Source organism: Mustela erminea, chromosome 10 (assembly GCF_009829155.1).
Source record: "Mustela erminea isolate mMusErm1 chromosome 10, mMusErm1.Pri, whole genome shotgun sequence".
Lineage (NCBI taxonomy): Eukaryota > Metazoa > Chordata > Mammalia > Carnivora > Mustelidae > Mustela > Mustela erminea.
In genome coordinates this window covers 97,837,040-97,854,267 of record NC_045623.1, presented here as the reverse complement: position 1 = coordinate 97,854,267, position 17,228 = coordinate 97,837,040, and the positions used below count along the sequence as shown (strand labels likewise).

The window sequence follows — 17,228 nt, the reverse complement described above, 5'->3', positions numbered from 1 at the left end:
AGTGCCCTGGAGACTGAGAAGCCCCCAGGGGCTCCTAGCCCCTTGCCCTGACTCTTCAGACCCCCAGCCAGCCACAGTGCTACCAACTCTGGCAGAAGACAAAGAGCATGAGTTTGGGTGTGAGTTACATCCACATCAAATTTTAGTCTCTCTGTTCTCTTTTTTTTAAAGATTTTTAAAAATTTATTCATAAGAGACAGAGAGGCAGAGGGAGCAGCAGACTCCCCGAGGAGCTGGGAGCCCAATGCAGGACTCAATCCTGTGACCCTGGGATCATGACCTGAGTCAGAGGCAGACGCTTAACCGGCAGAGCTACCCAGGCGCCCTCATCTCTCCGTTCTCTGATTGTGTGGCCTGGATTATGTTACTTAACCTTCCCCAGCCGCTGACTCAGAGGGAGGCTGTGAAGTTTAGTGATGCTGTATCTGGCACACAGGGCATGTTCAAAAAACCATAACACTTATCAGGGTTTCCAGGGAGAGTTGAGCAAGCTGTGCACTGCACAAGGACATCACACCAGAAGGACATTCACACCGTGGACCTTGTAGATATTTGTTGTACAAAGTTTCTGGCCGATGATGGTGAAGGCTTGCTCTAACTAAACTGTTAGAATCTGACAATATTTTGAGAGGAAGTATTGGAGGAATACTCTCATTCATATAAAGGCACCACGTATGTTCTTGGCAGCCCTACTTGGTATTAATCTTCTCTTCCAACCGCAAATCCGTTTCTTCTTTCCATGGACCCTAGTTTTTGTGCAAGCGCCTGTCCTAGCGGCCCAGGGATGCTGATGAGAACGGGATGGACCTGGGGACGGGGGCGTCCCCTGGTAGCAAGGCTTCCCTCATCTTCTCTCTTCTGCAGGTCAATATGGTGGTCTTGGGCAAGCACCTGGGCATCCCCAAGCCCTTCGGACCCATCATCAATGGCCGCTGCTGCCTGGAGGAGAAGGTGCGCGCCCTGCTCGAGCCGCTGGGCCTGCACTGCACCTTCATCGACGACTATCTGTCCTACCACGAGCTGCTCGGGGAGATCCACTGCGGCACCAACGTGCGCCGGCAGCCCTTCTCCTTCAAGTGGTGGCACATGGTGCCCTGAGCCTGCCTCCGCCCGCCATCCCCTCCGCCCACCTGCCAGGGAGCCACGCCAGGGTGATGGCGAAGACCCTCCACCTGGCCTCCGGCCTCTGAGGGGAGCCCCTGGCACTTCTTCCCGAGTGCCTGCAAACGTGCTGGCCACCGCGGGCCCGGGGATCTGGGGATATGACAGTGGACACCACACACACACACACCTCCCTCCGGAGGGGCCTCCCCGGCCCAGGGAGGACTGAACTCATTCCTCCCTCCCCCTTCCTGATCTACCACTCCTAGAGGTTCTAGAAAAGGGCAATGGCCTTAATGTGTTCACGGCCGGCTGTGCCTGGTCACTCTAAGTAGCTCCCCCTCTGTTCTGCTGTTCCTCCCGTGTCGGCACCAGGAAGGGGTCCCAGAGGGCCTGGGCTCTGGGGTGGAGGCTTGGGCTGCAGGCATCCGTGGTTCTTGTACAAGCAGGAGCAGGGGTGGGAGGCACCTTCTTTTCTCTACTAGCTGTCCTGGGACCTCCTGGGACCTCTCAGCCACGTTTATAGAGACAAATAAGGACAGGAAAACCCGGCATCTGAGGGCCTGCTTAAAAAGGAAAAGGCAACAGAACCCCTTTAATACCTGACTCCGTCCTTAGAAGGGTGCTTGTTACCTGGTTAGAAAGCCTTTAATTACGAGTGCTGGCTGCTTCCGGCCCCCAAACGCTGTGAGGCTGGAGAGAGGCCTCAGGGGGACACACAGAGGCAAGCTGGCAGGAGGCCAGGGTGGCAGAGGAGGCCGATGCCTGAGGACGAGCCACGGGGCCTGGTCCCCACTTCGGATTTTAGACTCTGGATGCAAAACGGGGGGGGCTGACCGTTCCAGATGTCACAGGGGGCAGGGGCCCAGATGTTAAGAGAGGGTGGGGGGGGCCATTAGGTTATCTCTGAAGGTGGGGTTTAATTTCCTTTAATTGTCTTTAATTATTCCCCTTGGTCCCGCAGGCAGTGGGAGGGAAGGCTCGCCCCGTCTCTCTTGGCAGCTCGGAGACCCTGCACGTAGCCTGGGTTTCCGCTGTGGAGTCAACCCCAAAGCAAGCCTGTATCCACCCCCATCCCCCCCAAAGAAGGCAAGAGAACTGCCATGGGGGTGGGGGTTGGTTAAGAGGCCTGTCCCCGGTGAGGTCACCAAGACGTGTACAAGCAGGCAGGCTTGGCCAGTGCTGGGCAAGCGGTGGCCCCTGCCCCAGGCAGGCGCAGGCACAAGGGAGCCAGCCTGCCCCCTCCCCGCCATTGCCAGGGACTCTCAGCCCCGGGCCTCCACCAGCGGGGTTTTCAGTGGCCCCTGCTAAGTCCAAGACCAGGCCAGCCAGCCACTGTTAAACTCTGTGAGCCATAGAACACTTAGCAACCAGAAACTTCCATGGAAACCGGACATATGAAGTGGATGAAACAGAACTGCTCTGGTTTAGATGTCAGGGGTGGTGTACCTGGGTTCTCCCCTTCCAAGAGATTCTGGGGACCCCATTTGGAAGCCCCTGGTTGAACCTTTGCACTTTCTGCTCATAACCGTGACGCAGCCTACACTGAGCCAAGGAGAGAAGGGAAGCTCTTCGGGGGCCAAGGGTGTGCAGCCAGGGTTGAGATTCCCCAGGGAAAGGCTGTGGGTGGAGGGGAAGGGGCATTACGGAGGGATCGGGAGGGTGGGGAGCAGGCCTTCTCAAGCTACCCTGAGCATGGGCAGCTCTGGAATTAATGCTAGAGTTGTCCGAGGGCCCTGATGACCCCCACTGAGGATGTTCCGGGTGACCAATCATCTCCTACGTGATTAATAAAAATGTCAATATGCATTTCTTCAAGTGGCTGCCTCCTTAGTTTGTATTCGTTGGGCTGCAGGGAGGAGGGAAGGGGACGGGGGAGAACCTTCTTTCCAGTTCCACCCACCATGCCCCAGCTCCCTGGCTCAACTGCGGGCCGTGGGCAGCTCCTGCCTGGCGGAGAGAGCCCCCAGGGCCGGTGCCAGGCAGGCAAGCAGGCGGGCTGATTCAGCGGGATGACTGGCACAGGCCCATGGCTCTGAGGCCAACTGCCCTGCTGAGATGGGTATCAGAGGAGAGGTGGGTCCTAACTCTTCCTTCCCTGGGCTATCTCTCTCTTCCATCTCTCAGATGCAGGTGGGCTGGGCCCTACTGGCGGAGGCAGGAGACTCTTCAGTGGGACTGGTGCCAGGGCCAAAGGCCGCTGTGATCCCCTTTCATTCCTGCCTCTAAAGTGACTGGGTTACCCAGCCTCCGTGTTCTGGTTTCAGGAGCCTGAAAGTATCACCCCTCTCACCCTATACACAGGCTGCTGCCTCAGGAGACCCCCTTTGACACTCACTCACTCACTCACTTTATTCTATCTTTTCTTGTGGACTAAAAGGCAAAACATTGCTGCCTATCAGTCATTGACACTTTAGTCTGAACGAACCGCAGATGTATTTCTACAGGCTGGTATCAACCGGGTAGAAGCGAAGGCCTGGCTCTACTTCCAAAGGGAGATGACAGGGCTCTAAGTCAGAGGCTGGTCCTACCCAGCACAGTGGGCCAGTGCCCAAGGGAACCCCTTACTTCCTGCACCGATTCCCCTGCTGTGTTCATAAGCAGGTAGGGAGACTGTCTGGACTTCCTTCTGAGTCCTGACTCTTACCCAGAGCTGAGTCAGCCATCACACCATTTTCCAGCCAAAAAAAGTAAAGCTGTCATTGAATCTAACAGCCCAGCGGCTCTCCTTGAGAACATCCTTCCCAGACTCTGGGAGAGAAGGACATCAGCCTTGGAGACCCGCCGAGATCCTTGAACTGCTGGGAGTTCACCCACTGGGAACTCTGGGGAGCAGGTCGCAGTCCCTCCCTTGCCTCAGACTGGCAGCATCGCTAGAGAGAAGGGAGGAAGCTTCATCTATCAGCATCTTTAGAGCCTGGCTGGGTAGGGTGTGTCCCCGCCATTATCTCTGCCCGGGTGGTGATGAGCCACATTTTCTACAGGTGAGGAAACCAAGGCTCGGAGAGAGGGAACGTAACCACCCAAGGTCATGTAGCTGGTGCATGGCGGAGTTGGGATCTGAACCCAAGACCCCTCTCCCCAGAGCCCTTGCTGCTTCAGGTGGCTGAATACCCACTCTGGCCTCAGTTTCTCCACCTGACAAGTGAGCCTTCCTACCCTGATGTTCTAAGCTCTTTCTAGCCGGAAAGGGTTTAACTTGCACCACCTGCCCCTTCCACAGGCAGGAAACAACACACAACGTTAGTAATAAAATAATGCCGAGCTTCACACTACAACTCTGCCCACGTCGGTCCCATGGAAGCCCTGCAACAGCATTTTCAGAAGCGACACGTGAGGGACACAGCAATGAAGTGACTCGCCCACTCGGCGCAGCCAGGATGTGGTTGAGTCAGGGCTGAATCCAGTCCTGCTTCTACACTCCATGCTCTTGGGAAAAAGTCTGCTGTTCCTCAAAGTTTCTCAAAATGATCTGGGGTGCTTATTAAAAAAAAAAAATATCCACATGCCAGGCGGCACCCCCTTCCTGGCGCGTCAGACTGGAGGCGGGGCCTGGGAATCTGCATTTTCACCCGCTCCTTCAGCAGGGTAGAGAAGCTCCCCACCAAACCAGATCATCTCTGAAAATGCAGGAAAAAGGGTAAGGAGGTGTGTGGAGGTCTTCCTGGGAGAGAGAGAAGGCCCCTCCTTCTCTCTCTCCCAGGAAGAAAAGGAGAGTTTGGGCAGGGTTTTAGGAACTGGGCTCTGGGAACCACTGGGGAGCTGACTACATAGCCTTTTGGGGAGACTCCAGGGGTCCCAGCTCCAAGGCTGAGGATGCAGGTAGGAAGGGGACGGGAAGAGAGAAGGAAGGAGGCGCCCAGGTCAATAACCCACATCTTTGCCTCCTCCACCTCTCAAAGCCCTGGTGGCCCAGCCAGATGCCTGTGGGGACTTGCTCCCTTCGAGGGAGAAACTGACTCCCTCCATGCTGGGGGCGGAGCAACAGGTTCGTATGCAAATGATGGGTTCCTTCCGGCCAATTCTGAGCTCCCTGCTCTGGGAAGGGGCTGGGCTTCCAGGACTGGAACCAATGAGCTAGCACCCCGGGCTGAAGAGGCGGGGCCGGTGTCCTTTAAACCACACGTCAAGGGATCTGAGGGGCAGTGTTGGGTTTGGTGGCCCAGGCCCAGTCCCAAGGCCAGCATGTCACTGCAGAGAATCGTGCGTGTGTCCCTGGAGCATCCCACCAGCGCCGTGTGTGTTGCTGGCGTGGAGACCCTCGTGGACATTTATGGGTAAGAGCCAGAGGCCTAGGGGTCTGCAGTCCGTTGGTGCTGAGCCCCTTGGTCTCTTCCCACAAGCTGTGCAGGGCTTCCTCGGGACGCAGGCCTGGCTCCGCTGCCCTCCCCCGAGTCAGGGGATTTGCAGTGGTTGAGCTCTAGTCCAGGGCCTTGGAGGATGCTGGTGTCATGGGGGTTTGGGCACAGTGGAGGACCCTTGTAGGCTGGGTACACACGAGTAGGAAGAGGTGACCCCAGCCATGGTCCCCAGCTTATGAGCTCTGCAAAGAGCATCAGTCATTTCTTTAGAAATCATTTATGCTTATGTAGCACTTCCTGTGTGCCAGACACTGTTCGAGGCGTGGCAATCTCCTTGAATTTAATCTTTGAACTTAAACGCTTCAGTTTAACCTCACAACAACCTCTGAGCTAAGTTTGTTGTCAGCTTCATCTCATTTGATGGATGAGGAAACTAGCACAGAGAGGGCAAGCCATTTGCTCAGGTCACACAGTCACTAAGTGTCAGTGCCAAGATTCAAACCCATTCATGGTCAAGTGTCTTATGATTTTAGCTGTGTGCCACTTGAAGAAGAAGGATCTGGTTTCCTCCAGCCATTCAGAGCCCACCTGATAATGGCCCTATTGTGTGCCCTGGCCATGTCCTTAAAGCCAGTGGCTGGAGGTAAGGCCCCACCTTCTCTCTCTCTCCCAGGAAGAAAAGGAGAGTTTTGGCAGGGTTTTAGGAACTGGGCTCTGGGAGCCACTGGGGAGCTGGCTACGTAGCTTTTTGGGGAGACTCCAGGGGTCCCAGCTCCGAGGCTGAGGATGCAGGTAGGAAGGGGACGGGGAAGAGAGAAGGCAGAACTGTGTCACCCTTCCCTTGTCACTGGTCTTGCACCCTCTCTGCAGACCAGGTTTTGAAACCTCAGCAGTACTGATGCGATAATTCCCAGCTGCAGAGGGTGTCCTATGCACTGGGAGATGCTGAGCAGTGCCCTCAACTTCTACGGACCAGATGCCCATGGCACACCCCCACTAGTGACAGCCAAAAATGTCTCCAGACATTGCCAGTTGTGCCCTGTAAGGGGTGGGGGGGAATCACACCCAGTTGAGAGCCAGTAACCCAAACTAAGACTTTAAAAATTGGAGCAAACTTAGTCAGAAACAGAGATGGGGTTGGCGCCAGAGGGTTAGATGAGAAGGGGTGAGGGGCTGGTTATGGGGGGAAACCAAGTCTGGAGCAGACCTGACCGAGCTAGGCATGGGGAGCTAAAGATTGGCTGATGGTGGGTGGGCAGTGAGAAGTAGGAAGGGGATTTGGAGGAGGGGACAGCCACAGAGGCTGTACCAGGAGGAGTGACAAGGGAGGAAGGTGTCTGGCGCCACCCCCTCCTGTAGCGCTGCGTGCCCATGGCCGTGACTCACCTGCGTTGGCTGCCTCATGCCCGTCGGGCAGATGTGCCTCCAGTTTGACCTGCCCGGGAGGCTCAGGGCCAGCTCCTCTCCTGCAGAGTTTCCTTAGACGATGGAGGACGAATTGGGGCCACCAGAGGCAAAGGCAGCAGTGTCTTGCGGGTATGAGAATGGATGGGCCGTGTTGGGGTTCTCAGAGGAGACTGGGGGGGTGGACAGCCACAGAGTGCAGAGCAGAGCCTCAGGCACCCTCAGATGAAGGATTCTTGGACCTCTATGACCAGACCATCCTGGGGAAGGGGGAGAGCTGCTGGTCCATTCATTCACACATTCATCAAGTATTTCTTTGAGGTCTAGCGTGGGCTGGGCACGGGGACACAGCGGTGAACAAGGAGGTGTGGTCCCTGCTCTCTGAAAATCCTGTCCCTTCAGAGTCCTATCAGAGGCTGGACCACCTTACGCTTGGTGGAAGGATTCCTGTCTTGCTAGGGGAGAGGGACTGGGTCAGCTCTATAGTCCCTCCCAGCTTGGAGATGTCGCCGCAATCCTGGTGTTCACACGGCGGGCCAATGAGGGAAAGGGCAGTGGGTGTGCTGGCTCAGTCCTGGCTCCATGATGACTTAGCAGCCGTCTGACTTCGGGAAAGTCACTTAACTTCTTGGAGTCTGTTTCTTCACCTGTAGGATGGACACGGTCCTATCAGCGATGATACTTAGAGACGACTCCGTACCAGGCGCTGCCCGAAGCGCTTGGTGTTTAGTAACGAATTCTCCCAATTCCATGAGGGGGGACTATCATCATCCTCGTTCTATAGGTGAGGAAACAGAGCCACAGAGAGGTTGAGTAACTCGCCCCATGTCACACAGCCTGTGAGGAGTGGTGGAGCCAGGCTGCAACCCAAACACGTTGACCTTCACTTCAGAGGACTCCGGGGAGGATTGAATGAGACTGTGTGTGTGGAGCACACAGGTGATGCCGGGCCCGTGGTGGGCAGTCTGTTATGGTGACTGCCACCACCTCCTCCATTACCGCCACCTTCCCGTCCACCTCCGCCTCCTCCCCTCCCTCCTCCTTCTTTTTCTCCTTCCTCAACTTCTCCTCCTCCTCCTCCTCCTTCTTCATGATCATTTTAAGGCTCTGTCCCAGCCCTTCGGACAGCGGACAGCCTCAAGTGTCTCCACACCCGCCATCCACAAGATGGGTACAACCTCTAAACCCTACTGGGAGGAGGAGGCAGTGAGAAAAGAGAAATGAACATAAGCCAAGCAGTCAGGGCAGGTTTTCTGCAGGAAGGGCCCCAACCAGAGCCTTGAAGGATGAGCGCAGGCAAGACCATTGGGGTACTCTGTCTGTGGCAATGGACTGAACCCTGTCTTCCTGCCTTCCGTTGAGTGGGAGACGACCCTGACTTGTTAAGGGGGTTGGGGTTTCCTGAGCAGAGATTTCTAGGGGGAAAGGGAAGGGATGTGCTGAACCTCCCTGGGGACACATGTGTAGCCAGGGTTGAAAACCACTGCCCTGGTTGGACGAGCGAACAACTCCTGTCCCCTCTTGCTCAGCAGAGACAGGTCAATGGGGTGAAAAGGCAGAGGGCACCTGGGGGCCCGGATTCCTGCATTTTAATCCTAGCTCAGTCATGCTTTGCTACCTCATCTTGAGCCACCTTCTGTGCCTTCCTGGGCCTCAGTTTCCCCTCATGGGCCCTGATGAGGCTGACATTGAACACTGGGTTGCACGCTTTGCTCATGGAGGTGTCTGGGCCCCCTCCCCGGTTTGACAAAGTGGCTCTCCATCTGCTTCCCCCAGCTCGTGCTGTGTGAGAGCGCTGACCTGCCTGGGCAGAGCGGGGCCCTGGGAGGCTGGTGCATCGCCAAATCTCCCAATGACCTGGGCTTTAGGAAAAGGGTTCATGGGGCCACCATTTCTCAGGGGTACATTTTCTTAGTGGAAGAATGTGAGACTAAGGAGGGGCCGTGGTCTTCTGACCCTGGTGATGGTGAGGCCAGAGGACTTGGGACCTGAGAACCTCGCTGAACAGGGAGGGGCCACGAGTACTGCCACCCAGAGCCCGAGCTGTCTGGGCCTTGATGTTCTCTGGCCCCGTGGGCCACGTCAGTGGGGACCATGGTGGTCATCTCGTCAACCTGTCTGTTTCAGCCACAAAGACCTTTCCCATCAGTTTTTTGGCTCTGAAATGTCTGGTTTCGTTTTCCCAGAGGCCAAGACCCTGAGCCCATGAAAGGGGAGGATGGGTTTGGGTTTGCAGAGGAGCAGGGGTTGAGTCCCAGCTCCATCACCGACCCGCTGTGTGACTCTGGGCCAGTCACCTGTCATCTCTGGCCTTGTTCCCTCACCTGTACAGTGGGGATAATAGGACCGACAGTGTGTGGCTGTGGGGATACCTCTGTCACCATTGTCACATCATCGTCCTCACCATTGAGGGGTGACATAGAGCAAAAAGGAAGACCTGACTTGTCTTGATTCCTAGGACAAGGTCGGCTCACCCTGAGACCTTCCCATGCTGCCCAGGGAGACAGCGCACCCTTAGCCATGGTTCTCAGATGTCACAGGGCATCAGTTTGGCTTGAAGGACAGGTTCTGGGGACCCTGCCAACAGCACAGCTGGGTCTGGACTCTGCATTTTCAACGGATAGGTCTGAGGTTGGCCACCGTGATGGTGACTAGTTGTCCTGGTTTGCCCAAGACCTTCTAGGTCTTCGCACTGGAAGTCTTACACTGCAGGACACACACGGTCTCTGACAAAACAGATCTGTTGGTCACAGTAGCATGCTTCCACTCCCCCTTTGTCAACTGAGCTTGTAGGGCCTGCAGGTGGGCCCCTGGGCTGGCCAGAGCTGCTCAGTGCGGGGAAGAGCCTCAGCCCATCCCGTGTGTGGACAGCCTCAGTGAGGGAAAGCTGGGCTGGGCCTGGGGCAGCCCAACATGCTGGCAGCTCGGGGTGGACAGGCTAGAGGAAATTTTGTCCTGCTGAGCCTCTGGCTTCTTCCCCTGCCCTCCACAAGATGGGAAATCCAGACCCTCCTGTACCTGATGCAGGCTCTTTTCCCAGAAGCCACCATTTTGATCTTCTTAACAGCTTCCCTGATGGGCGTGAGCACTGGACTGGGGGAGTCTGGACCCCTACCTTCTAGTCCCTTCTCTTCTGGGCCTCAGTTTCCCTGGAGTAAAGTAAGGCATGGATTCATGTGCCTTTAACTTTCACTTGTCTCAAGCGTTTACATGCACTGACTCCTTTAATCTCTACTTTATAGACGGAGACACTGAGGCAGAGGGAGACCAAGCCTCTCCCTCAAGGTCACATACCTAGTGGGTGGTAGGGCTGGGATTTGGACCCAGCTTGCCCACGCCCACAGGCTTAACCCCCTCCCCTCAGCTCCAAGGTGTTGACCTCCTGATCAAGAACTTTTGCTGCCTCCCCATGATAGCCTGAGTTTACCCTTGACCTCCTAAGGCTTCACTGTGAAAGTAATTCCCCTCAGATGTTTCTCCTCCTTGTCCTTGGTTCCCCTGCCTCTCTCCAGGAAGCTGCCCCCCAGCCCCCCAAGTCCACCCTCTCAACCTCCCTCTGTCTGCTCATTTCCCATTTCATAATTTACTTGACTATCACCCTTCCCCCGTCTCGGATGGGCGGTTTTCCAAGCCTTCCCCATGATCTCATGTGAGCCTTGCAATTGCCCGTGAGGTTGACCAAATGGGTGTCATCATTCCACTTTGTAGGGAGGCCGGGTAATTTCTCAGGGTCACCTGGCCTATGTGCGACCCAGCCCAGTCTAGAATCTGACTCTTGACTCTGGTCCTGGCACCACTGGGCTCTCAGCATCTTCCCCCCAGGCCTGGCAGGATCTCCATCGGATCCCTGGTGCCTCATACAGGGAGGTACCCCAAACCCGGGGCTGGGGCGGGGGAGCTGGGTGGGGTCCCATACCAGAAGGATCATCAAGCTGTTCACCTCGAGCTCACGGGCACCCAGGGTCCAAGCAGCAGTTTGGGGTTGCGGGAAGTTTCATGGAAAGTGTATAAACCTCCTGGGGAGCTGGAGGCCAGGTGACTCAGGGAGTGGGGCTGAGGGTGACCCCTGGGGTGGGGTGGGGGGCCCTTCATACCCAGTCTATCTCCACGTGTCTCTGTCTTTCTGGCTCTCCATCTCTCTGGGTTTTTCTACATCTCTTTGTCTTTCTCTGTCTCTGTGCCCCCATGCTTCTCTGTCCAGATTCTTTATGTCCCATGATGGGCCTGGCTCCCACACCCAGGGCACAACAGGACCCAGGGTACCACCAGCCCTGGAAATTACAGGCTTTGGGAATAGGGTTGCCAGATAAAATCCAGGATGCCTAGTTAAATTTGAAATTCAGATAATGAATATTTTTTTATTGTAAGCTTGTCCCAAATATCGCATGGGACGTCCTTAGACTAAAATAACTATTCGTTGTTTCTCTGAAATCCGGGTCCAGCTGGGTGTCCTCTATTTATGTTTGCTAAATCTAGCAGCCCTCCTTGGGCGGAGAAGCAGGTGTGCTGGCCCCGCCCCGAGGGTGAGGACACCTGGGAGGGCCACGCCCTGGGCTGGGACCCGCCTCCTGAAGTGGAGCTTGGGCTTGGCTTATTTCTTTATTTATTAAAAAAAAGCCTTTTGAGAAGCCTCAGGATCCCACTGGCGGAGGAGTGAAGGGGGTGTATTGCAGGAGGTCTGCTCTCCTCCCAGTGGGGCAGAGAAGGGCAAAGGGCCTGGAGTCGAAGCGCCGGCTGTGCTAATGTGGGGAAGCCTCTTGCTCGTCCTGAGCCTCTGTTTCCCCACGTGTAAGTGGGAGTAATAATCCCTCCTCCCAGGGCCACAGTGAGGATGAAATAAATGCTGGTTGGAAGGGCTCAGCCAGGCCTGCCCCGGTGAGCGTGCTGGGTATGGGGGCCTCGGGGGCTAGGGGTATCGTGATTACTCTTGGGGAGGTGGTGGGTGAGAATATGGATTCAGGAACCAGAAGGCTTGGGCCTTGCCACTTACTAGCTCCATGACCTTGGGCGGTTTACTTAACCTCCGTTTCCCTAGCTGTAAAATGGGAGACCATGGTAGTCTGCGTCTCCTAGGTTTATTGAAAGGATTACGTGATGTAATAGACCTAAGAACCTGGCACCGGGCTAGCATATAGCCGGAGCTCAACAAATGTCCGCTCCTGTTATCCCCCAAGCACATGTGTATGCTGCTTCCTCCAGGAAGCCTTCTGGTCCTTCTGGCTCACAGTGGCCTGTCCCTACATGGGATTCCACTGACCACTGACTTCCTGGCCATAAGCCCCATCTGGCTGCCCCGGGCAGGGCTGTTTTTAACTCCCCGATGGGATGGAAGTTTCTGGGGCAGTGGGGAGAGCAGTGGGTCTATCTGCCTCGGTCTGACAATGCCTCTGGGCACAGTGGGCGCCCCAGGCACCCCACAGACAATCAGAGGGTGAACAGACTGATTCCAAACAGGACTCCAGACTAGCTGGAGGTGGGGTGGGGGACATGCAGTCCCAGGGCCAAATGACATAGACTTTTTAACCGTACAGATAATGACAGGTTGTTTGACTGAATCTGGCCCAGTTTCCCAGTTTCTGCAGCGCCACGGAGAAGCAGGGGCTCTGGGTCAGAGACGCAAGGCAAACTGGCTGTGCCATTCAATGCTGTGTGATCTTGGGCTTGGTACTTGATCTCTCTGAGCCTCAGTTTCTAACCTTTGCATTAGAGATGGTACCACTCACTTTGCAGACTTGTAAGAATAAAAGGAGCCAGGAACTACAAGGCACTTGGCACATGGTGGGCACGCCACAAGATTTACTGCCCTTCCCTAGGGAACTCCCAGAGGATGTCTCACCCGCTAAAGAGGGATGCGTTGGGACCTTGAGGGGGAGACTTCTCTTAAAGCCGTGGTCTTAGACTTGCACTGGGGTCCATTTGCTGGCTGGTGTCCCCTGAGCTCCTCGTGCCCAGCTTGGCACCGGGGGATTATAAAGTACTCAGTTGGGTCCTAACTTTCAAAGAGCTTGTAGTTTTGTTGGAAGTTAAAATAAGTCATAAGGGAAATGTTAATGAACACAGAACCTGGGAATGTGAGATTGTGAATGCATTCATGTGGGGTCCAGGCTTCACTCCCAGGAGCTTGCTGTGGGGATCTGAGAGGATTGGGGTGGTCAGGGAGGGCTTCCTGGAGGAAGCAAGAGTTTGAGCCAAAGCTCAAGCATCTGAAGAGCTATTGCATCCCTCTAGAATTTCCCATGGCTTCTTGTCCTTCCCAGGTCGGTACCTGAGGGCACAGAGATGTTCGAGGTCTATGGGACCCCCGGCGTGGACATCTACATCTCTCCTAGTGTGGAGAGGGGCCGGGAGCGCGCGGACACCAGGCGGTGGCACTTTGATACGGGGTTGGAGATCATCGTGGTCATGAACTCACCCAGCAACGACCTCAATGACAGTCATGTGAGCAGGACCCCTGGTCCAAGGTCGGGGGGTGGATGGGGCCATGATCTAGCTCCACAAGCGCCGGCACCCTCTATTTACCCAGCCGGCAGGGTAGCGTGATGGGTAAGTACCTGCCCCTGGAACTAGCCAGCCCTGCAGCTTACAGACATAAACTGTGTGTCTGCTGGCAAGTCACATCAGCCCTCTGGACCTCGGTTTCCCCGTCTGTAAAATGGGGATGATCACAGCACCTTTCCTCCTGGTGTTGGTGTAGGGTGGAACATGAGTCAACATGGGCTCCTTTTCTTGTTTCCCAAGACTCCCCGTTTCTCTGCGTCAGGCCTCAGTTTCCCCATCTACAGGCTGAGGGTTGATTAGGAGATCTCTGCCACCCTGAATGAAGGAGAGAAAGCAGAAATGGGGGATACCAGTGACGGGGATGCTCCCTTCTACACGGTGCCTCACCTCCTAATCCACCTGCTCCCTGACTTCCTTCCCTTCCCGGGCAGGTAACTTCCCTTCCTCTCCTCATTCAGCCACCAAAGGTGGGTTTAACAAGCCCCAGCTGTAGGCTGAGGCCAGAACCCTCAGGGCAGGGGGCATTTAAAAGAGGAAAGAAATGGGGTGGCCCTGGAGCTTGGCCCAGGTGATGTCCCCTTAAAGGGGTCATGGGAAGTAGCTTGTTACGCAGGAGTGGCATGTTTCCACTCCACACAAGGGGCGGTGTTGCAAAAAACTGACCTTTTAAGGACCACTGACCACATGCCACGCCCTGGACAGCCATGACTTCACACAGGCCTCACAGCAGCTGCGAGAGGCAGGGTCTGATCTCCATCCCATCGGTGGGGCCGCCAAGGTTCAGAGTAGCTGTGTTCTGCACAGAACTGCCTGGCATCTGGGGGGCAGGTTCCCTTCATCACCCCCTTGGCTTTTCCCACCCACGTATCTGAGATGAGCCCCTCCACGGAGCTCTGTGATGCAGGCGGACAGGTAAATGAACTCATTTTACAGACAAGGAAACCGAAACCACTTACCCAAAGTCAGCAGATCTAGTGAGTAGCAGAGTTGGTGAGCTTCAGGATAGAGTCTCTGGGGCAGGGCAAGAGGACCAGCCAGCCGGTGAAGGGCCCCTCCTGGGTGCCCTGCCAAGCTGGGGGCCACGTGGATGCCAAATACCAAAGGAACTGAGGAGGGTCAGAGTGTCCTGCCCCTCCCCTTCCCCCATCTTTGCCCTGGATCCAGGTAACTGTGTGCCTGAGACCACTGAGCCCCAACTCAGGCTTGACAGTTGGGGGTCAGTGATTGCAGGATTTCGGGGTTCCCAGCACTGAGGGGTGAATGGCCCCTGTAAGATCCTGAGCCTTCTGACAGAGCTGAGGGACCCCCATCAGGAGCTTCTGTGCAAACAGAGAGCAGTGGGTTGAAGGAGCTTTGACACGTGGGCCTGAAGCTGTGTTCTCATCAGTCATGGTCAAACCAGCCTTTAACAGCTATCGGGGCTTGCCGTGGCCAAGCACGGCGCCGAGCATGTCACCCACCTTCCTTCTTTGATGGTCACAGCCTACAATCAACCCTCTGCGGTAGGGACTATTATTATCCCTACTTTACAGCAGGGGACATTGAGGCCCGGAGAGGGCTAGTGACTCTTCCCAGGATAGTCACAAGTGGTGGATCCGGAATCTGAGCCCAGAGCTCTGGAGCAGCTCACACGATGCCACCTGCCCTCTATGAACAGTAGCAGACATGTCTGGGGCCCTTCCTATGGGGTCAGTCCGGTACGTGCATTGTTTCTAAGCGGCACTATAATCCTCTGCGGGCAGCAGGGACCCATGTGCTTGCTGTTCTGCAGATGAGGAAAACAGACATCTCAGAAAGGTGAGGGACCTCAGCCAAGGTCAAAGAACCCAGAGGCACTGGGCTCAAGACCAAACCTATCTGAATCCCCCAGATAAGAGAGGGTCCCTAAACCCTACACAGTCAGAGACCTCCTCAGTTTATGAGCAGCAAAACAGAGATCCAAAGGGGAGCAGGGGCTTGGCCAAGACACACGGTAGTCATTGGCAGCACAGGGGCCCGGGTCTCCAGGGAATCCCTCAAAAATGGTCCCATTTTACAGATGGGCCAAACAAGGCATGGAAAAATAAATGGCACAGAGACTAACAGAAGAGCTGGGTTGGTAAACTCAACTTCAGTGCACAGAGCTTCCTGAGACCCTCTCTCTGTCCTGCTAGACCCCAAGACCTGTCCTTTGGGGTGGAAGATACTGGCTTCTGCCAGCTTGACTCTAAGCCCATTTCTCTACAGGTTCAGATTTCCTACCACTCCAGCCATGAGCCCCTGCCCCTGGCCTATGCGGTGCTCTACCTCACCTGTGTTGGTAAGTTGGGGCCCTGCAAGGGCCTGGGCCAAGGGTGGGGGGTGGCTGGGAATGTCAAGGAACAGGGGTCTTTTTACAAACATCAACTCATTTTATTTTAAAAATTCAAATAAGGGTATATTTTTAAAAATTCTAATGGGATAAAAGAGTATATATATGGAAAAGTAAGCTTCCCTTTCTCCCAAACTAAGACTTCCAGTTCCCCAAGCCCAGCATCCTTCTAGAGATCTTCTGTGCTTGTGCAGGTGGACACAGGCATGCCTCTACACTCCCTCCTTTTGGAAGCAAAGGGAGACATAGTCCAGGCCTGGACCTTGCTTTTCCACCTTAAGAGTTTTGTGCCAGTTGAACACAAATTGACATGTAAACTCTGTGCATAGTAACTCAGATTGGTTAATACAATAAAGGAAAAGGTAGATAACATGAATGAACAGGTGGGGAATTTCAACAGAGAGATAAAAACTATAAGGTGTCAAATGGAAATGCTAGAACTAAAAATCATGGTAACAGATTTTTTAAAAAATGCTCCTGGTGGTAGACTTGACACAGCTGGAGAGAGGACCAGTGAACTTGAAGATAGGGCAATGATAAATTAGACCGTACTAAATTTTAAAACTTTTACACAACAGAAGACAAGCAAAAAGTCAAACTATGGGGGCGCCTAGGTGGCTCAGTGGATTGGGCCGCTGCCTTTGGCTTAGGTCATGATCCCAGGGTTCTGGGATCGAGCCCCGCATTGGGCTCTCTGTTTGGCGGGGAGCCTGCTTCCTCCTCTCTCTCTGCCTGCCTCTCTGCCTGCTTGTGATCTCTCTCTGTCAAATAAATAAATAAAATCTTTAAAAAAAAAGTCAAACTATGGTGCTGCCTGGATGGCTCAGTCCACAGAGCACATGAATCTTGAACTCAGGGTTGTGAGTTCAAGCCACACCTTGGACACAGAGCTTACATTAAACAAAAAGGGGGGAAAAGTCTGATTATGGACTGCAAGAAGAAATTTGCAATGCATACAGCTGATTTGGTACACATAGATTATGGAGAACTCCAATCAATAGGAAAAAAACATAAACTAACAAAACAGGCAAAGACTGTGAACAAACAATTCACAGAAGAGAAAGTCCCAGTGACCAGAACCTAAATAGAAAGATGCTTAATACTTAGCATTGCCAAAGATGTGGAATTGGGAGCCCCTGGATGGTGGGTGGGAGTTTGCATGGGTACAAGCACCTGCAAAGCACTTAGCAAGAAAGCTGAAAATGCTCAGTCTGCAGGAGGCATTGTTAGAGGCAAAATATGCATTATTGGACTTGTGCCAGACTCCTGGGAACCCCATAGTGACTCACCCTCTGTCTTCCCCTTACAGACATCGCTCTGGATTGTGACCTGAACTGTGAGGGCAGGCAGAATAGGAGCTTTGTGGACAAGGTAGGGTGACTCAACCTGGACCCAGAAAGGGGCATGGAGGTTAGCATTGACCTAGTCTGGGTTAGGAGGGGCAAGGCCATTACAGGTATCCCCCTGCCTCCTAGCTGGTGCCGAGGTCGGGAGAGCCAAATGGGAAGCAGGCATGGCTGGGGGTGTTCTTTCACCAGGAGAAAAATCATTACCAAGAATTATCAAGTATATAC

The 17,228-nt window shown here is 54.6% G+C and overlaps 2 protein-coding genes across 2 annotated transcripts in view; both read left to right on the top strand.

Annotated features, from left to right (window-relative positions):
* Positions 1 to 2,906, top strand: part of PADI1 (peptidyl arginine deiminase 1) — a 40,731-nt gene extending 37,825 nt beyond the window's left edge. Inside the window, exon 16 of the mRNA XM_032302662.1 lies at positions 865 to 2,906. Within this exon, the coding sequence (XP_032158553.1) occupies positions 865 to 1,098 (234 nt within the window). The 3' untranslated portion in view covers positions 1,099 to 2,906. The remainder of the gene's footprint in view (positions 1 to 864) is intronic.
* Positions 2,907 to 5,286: 2,380 nt separating this feature from the next.
* The window catches only part of PADI3 (peptidyl arginine deiminase 3), a 29,680-nt gene continuing 17,738 nt past the window's right edge, over positions 5,287 to 17,228 (top strand). Inside the window, exons 1-4 of the mRNA XM_032301911.1 lie at positions 5,287 to 5,378; positions 13,064 to 13,244; positions 15,531 to 15,603; positions 16,964 to 17,025. Of these exons, the coding sequence (XP_032157802.1) occupies positions 5,287 to 5,378; positions 13,064 to 13,244; positions 15,531 to 15,603; positions 16,964 to 17,025 (408 nt within the window). The remainder of the gene's footprint in view (positions 5,379 to 13,063; positions 13,245 to 15,530; positions 15,604 to 16,963; positions 17,026 to 17,228) is intronic.